Below are 5,771 nucleotides of genomic sequence, written 5' to 3'. Positions count from 1 at the left end.
CTTCTCCACTTCACTGCACCCGGAAGCCTGGAAGGTCCAGAACAGTCTGAGATTTGGGCAGAGTGTGCTGAGCACTCACCACAGGCCGCAGTGCCTCAGGAACCTGCAATCCCTCCCTGCTTGCTGAGATATCCACAGTCCTCCAGACACATGGGGAGGCCAATGCAGTTGCCCCAGATCCGCCCAGCCCCTCCTCTGCACATCGATAGCTAGGGATCCACTCACTCTCTAAAAGTTCCATTGTGGAGGACCACTGGGACAGCTTTCCTTGAAAGAAAACCATTTGTCTCCATTTGGGCTAAATCTCATCCTGAGTCCATGTATTGATATGTACAGAGCTATCTAATATAAAGTCTACCCTGTCAATTGACTTTAAGCAATGCAAATGGGTCTAACCAAGGAGCTGATGTGCAGCCTTTAAAGAAATGTGACAGGTCAGTGATACCCGATCTATTTCTCCCTACTGCTTAGCATGAGCTAGCCCAAGAAATGCCTTACTATCAGCTGGGACTGAGCCTTGAAAAAGAGTCTGTGACTGTCAGAGCATAAAGGCCAGATAGCAAAGCTAAGACAACCAACCAAAAACACAAGATACTCCCTCAAATCCTGCTATGCAGATTTCTCCAAACTTGGAGGCTGTTACCCAAATATGGTTTTATTTCTGGTACTTCTCTCCATATGCTGTAGAGGTACTATTTTGCCTCCTATCTAGTCCAACTCACAGTACTCACATACTCCCACCATTCTCACATTTAACCCCAAACCACGCCCCTCTTCACAAATTAATCAAAAGAGGATGAGGCCCTAGGTCAGGGCTATATTCTGGTTAGCCAATTCTCTGATTTGTCTTAAGACCCCTTTGGCTCCCCACAACACAGTTATGTCTGTCTTTGTTCTCACCACAGGTTGCACTGGAAGTGGTAGATTTGGAATTTACTTAGTAGAATTCCAATAACTTTTCCCTGGGATTACAAATGTAAACTCCTCTAGACCATGACAAGGCCTGGAGCTAGCTACCTATACTCTACCTCTGAGTACAAAAGAGCTCTGTGCCCCTTTCTGGATCTAAACCATGACAAGCAGCAACCAGGCTGATAAAGCTACAGAGCTTCTGATAAGGACTAATCAGAACTACTCAAGGAATACAAAGAAAAACGAAGTATCTCAAAGATTGGAATTATGACAAAAGTAGAATGATGTGTCAAAGAAAGGAACTGTAGAGCATTACATTCCTCTTTTTGGATTTGACCCATGGGATTTCAGAATTACTTGGGCTGGTGATGCCATGAGCTCTTCATTATTTCCCACTCATTATTGTGCTCCATTCATTATTTGATTGAAGAACATTTTGACTGACCATGTTTACCATTGCATTTTGGAATAGTCATCTTTTGTATTCAATATGCTTAAAGAAAATGCTAAATTTACAACCACCCCCTTTTATTACCATTTTTCTCCATATCTTCATAATTTCAGTCACTAGAGTTAGTGTCTAATTCTAGTCCAAAGATATGATGTTAGAAGATGGGCTGTCCAAAAGAGGTGTTTATTGTTAAAAAAAAAAAAAGTAAAACCTTTGGGCATTTCCAGAAGTTCTTCATTGTATACAGCATTATCTTTTCTTTTTAGTGGAACTGAGGATTAACAGGGTCTGAATTTCTAAGGACATTATTCATGCTCTCAGCCTACCTGATTTTTCCATATAATTAATTGGTCCTTCCTTTATTTTATCTGTGTGACCTTTTGGAAAATTTTCCTGAAAATTTGACAGAGGGAATAATCAATCTTGTTGACCACTGTATTGGATTTTCTGTTGCTGGGTAAAAAAAAAAACTCTTAACTGCAAATTGAAGGAGATGTTCATTTGTGGTTCATGGTTTCAGTGTCTACCGTTTAGTGGCTCCAATGCAGAAACATAAGGGTTGAAAGGTTTAGCAGAGGACAACTGCCCAACTCATGGCCCCTAGGAAACAGAGAGGAGGGCAAGAGCCAGACAAGAAAGGACCAGTGACTACACAAGACCGTGTCCTCTTACCCATTCAGGCATACCCAGAAGTGTGCTTGATTATACCCTGAGTGTCTCTCAAGCCAATGAAGTTGACAACATAGAACAACCATCACAACCACCCAGAAAAACAAGTCTTATTAAATTATGAAATAGTCTCTTGAAGATCCATTACATCTTTAGCTACAAATATAATCATCATGTTAGGCCAGATATCTATATTGTTCAATTTATTTTCCTGATGATAAGACCTAAATATACAACTGCTATGTCAATGAACTGGTTGCAAAGTGTCATCAAAATATACTTAATCATAAATACCATGAATGCAGCTGTCAACTGTCATCCAAAGAAAAGACAGTTTTGCAAAAACACTACTGTATATCCTCATCCACCAGTGTCTATTCCCCAGAGTCAAAATTACTATGAAAGATAAACATTTTTAATGGGTCAAAGACACCAAAGCAGCTACAATAGTGCCACTAAAGACACAGAAAGGAATTACAGAATTATTTCAGAAAGTGGCGAGAATGATGGGATAATAGTGTTCCAAACAGGGGAATTATTCTGAAGGACATTACTAACAATTCATCATTAATTGCATTTTAATAAATTTTTAATTGCAGCATTCATATATTTTTAGATAACATCTTGTGCATGATTGTGAGGAATAAGTAAAAATATGAACTGTATCTTTCATTTGAATCTGAAAACTTTTTTAAAAAAGTCAAGATCATTTTTTTAAAATTAAGTACTTATTTATAGATCCCCAATATTTATTGGTTTTGAAAACTTAGACCCAAGTAGAAAAATATTTCTACCAAATGACACGAGATGATTTAGTTGAATTAGAAGTTATAATTAAATGTCTGTTGATTTTTAGCTTTGAAATGACAAGATGAAGAAATAGGTTGTGTTATAAAATGAATATTTTAATTCAATACGACATGGGAAATGGAGTTGGTTCCATAAAGTGGAGAAAGATAATGAAACACAAAAGGTCTTCTGAAATACTCTCCCTGACATTATAATCAAAATAAATATTCAAAACCACTACATTGGACACAATGGATGTTGGACACAAATGCACACAGGAAGTTATTGTATCAGACCTTTTCCAATGTTGTCATCTCACAATGTGAAGTAGGACAAAGTCTATCAATGGCCTATGACAAGTTTCAAAATGTAATGACAAAGCAGTTACTAATTTTCATATACTATATTTTCTCTTCATATTTTATCTGTTTGAAGAAAGTTGGATATTTTCTGTTATTCTGCATATTTGTGTTGCTGTTGTTTGGTTTGTGTTTGGTTTGTTTGTTTGTTTGGAAAGCCCCTAAATATAAGTTTATATCTATAATAGAAATAACAATTGGAGAATGAATTATTTGCTCTGGTATCTTAAAGTATTGGACTATAGTAGAATTTTTAAAATGTAGTCAAGCTGTTATTTATTTTCCCTTCCTAAAAGTGCATATTTCTTTACTTATCAGTTTGTTTTTAAAAATTTATATTTTAGAATAGCTTAAGATTTACATAAAATTTACAGACAGTACAGAGAGGTCCTATAAACCTCTTGCCAGGTTTCTCACGAGTTCACATTTGACAACATTATAGAAGATTTATCAAAATCAAAGAAGAAATGATGCTGTATCACTACCAAACACGACCATTTATTCATATTTCATTAATTTTTAACTACAGTTTTTTTCTGTTCTGAGATTTCTTCCATATTCTGATTGTGTCAAGGAAACTTTTGGTCCTGGGAGCATCTCTTGAGTTTTCTGGTTTCATATTCTGTTGACAATTCTAAGAAGCATGTTAAATATTTCATAAAATACACCTCAATTTGTTTTTTGTCTGAATTTTTTCTAGTAGGAAAGCTATAGATTTGTGTTTTGAAAATCAGAAAACAGCAATAACCTTCTCATCACCTGTCAAAAAGTATAGATTATCAACATAGCTTCTCGCTGATACTATAGGTATGAGTTTAACACCTTTCCAAAGCAATCTTGTCCCACTCACCATCTCAATAAACTCAGGGAAAAAATTTAGTTGTTCTCTCTATATCTATCAAAAGATATATATATATATATATATATATATATATATATAATAGCCAAATATGGTTATGTATACCTATAACCCCAGATATTCAGAAGACTGAGACAAGAGGGTAGTAAATTTGAATCCATCCTATGCAACCTACTGAGACCCTGCCTGACAGGGAGGCTCAGTGATAGAAGGTGCCCAGATATGATTATAAATATCAGTACTGGTATAATAGGAAGGAAGAATGGAAGGAAAAAAGAAGGAAGGAGAGAGAGAGAAGAGAAAGTGATAGAAAGAAAGAAAGAAAGAAAGAAAGAAAGAAAGAAAGAAAGAAAGAAAGAAAATAGAATGTCTAATAATTTTTACTGACTTCCACAATATTAATAAAAAATACTGGTCTTACAGAAGCTGAATAATGAATAAGCACAAATTCCTCAATGAAAATAATTCATTTATGAGATGTTTAATTTAAGGAATCCATGAATGACTCAAATTTGATACCAGATTACTAGCAAATGAAGCTGAAGCAATCAATGGGCCTTTAATTATGAAATCACAAAAACGAACATTTAGAATAAAACATTTTTCTCTACCAAGATTTTTCTCAAGGCCTCTTTGACGTCTTTATTTCTTAGAGAGTAGATCAAAGGGTTTAACATAGGTGTGACCAGTGTGTAAAATACTGAAGCCACCTTGCGAAGTTCAGGATTTCTGGGAGGTGTGAGATACACAAACGAGACTGTTCCATAAAGCACACTTACAACCCCAAGGTGAGAACTGCAGGTAGAGAAGGCTTTCTTTCTCCCTTGCCTTGAGGGAATTTTTAGAACTTTGGATATGATATATATGTAAGATACTGTTATGACAATTATTGTTGGCAAAATAATGAAAATAGACAAACTCAGAGACACCATCTTGTTGATAAAGAGATTAGAGCAGGAGATCTTCTCAATTTGGTAAGAATCACAGTAGAAATGATCAATGACTCTGGAAGCACAAAAGGACACTGAGAATGTTACACTGACTTGGAGGGTGGAACTGATCCAGCCAAAGAAATAAGAGCCAGCAACCAGCTGAATACACAAACGTCGTGACATGTGGACACTATAAAGAAGAGGATAGCAGATGGCACTGAAGCGGTCATAAGCCATGACTGCCAGTACGAACCCCTCTGTCACTATGAAGAGTGAAAATAGGAAAGACTGCACAACACAGCCTACAAAGGAGACAGTCTTTTTCTCAGACAGGAAGTTGCCCATGGCTTTAGGAGCAATAACAGTGGAGTAGGAGAGGTCAAGGAAGGAGAGATTGCCCAGGAAGAAATACATTGGTGTGTTCAGTTGGGAGTCAGTCATAATGATGACCATCATACTAATGTTTCCCAAAAGGACCATGCCATAGACCAACAGGAACAGGAGGAAGAGGAAGATGCAGAGCTCTGTACGTACTCTGAAGCCTACAAGAATGAAGTCAGTTACATCTGAGTGATTGTCTGGTGCCCTGTCACCCATCACAAGAACCTAAGAGGGACAAGACAAGATTAAAAAAATTTTTATACCTATATTCTGGTATCAAAATATCCTTTTCTCTTGTACAAGATATTGAGATGTGTGTTCTTATCTCTTTTATGCTGCACAGTTCTATTAGGTATGAATTGCTATATGCTTTTATAGGAACTGAATATGAAGTATGTTGTTATTTCCAATAATCATGC

The 5,771-nt window shown here is 36.4% G+C and overlaps 1 protein-coding gene across 1 annotated transcript; it reads right to left on the bottom strand.

The window, feature by feature from the left end:
- Positions 1-4,626: 4,626 nt before the first annotated feature.
- LOC100721550 (olfactory receptor 9K2-like) lies at positions 4,627-5,568 on the bottom strand. The gene has a single exon (XM_003476012.1). It carries the CDS (start codon positions 5,566-5,568, stop codon positions 4,627-4,629), a length of 942 nt encoding a protein of 313 aa, XP_003476060.1.
- Between the last annotated feature and the right edge of the window lie 203 nt (positions 5,569-5,771).

Source organism: Cavia porcellus, unplaced genomic scaffold (genome assembly GCF_034190915.1).
Source record: "Cavia porcellus strain 051 isolate PalLab524CR breed Dunkin Hartley unplaced genomic scaffold, mCavPor4.1 scaffold_8, whole genome shotgun sequence".
Lineage (NCBI taxonomy): Eukaryota > Metazoa > Chordata > Mammalia > Rodentia > Caviidae > Cavia > Cavia porcellus.
The sequence above is the reverse complement of the archived record's forward strand: the minus strand, read 5'-3'. Positions and strand labels throughout refer to the sequence as shown.

Excerpts from the sequence above, each read along its gene's own strand:
- LOC100721550 (XM_003476012.1), bottom strand. The coding sequence starts at position 5,568 with ATGGGTGACAGGGCACCAGACAATCACTCAGATGTAACTGACTTCATT.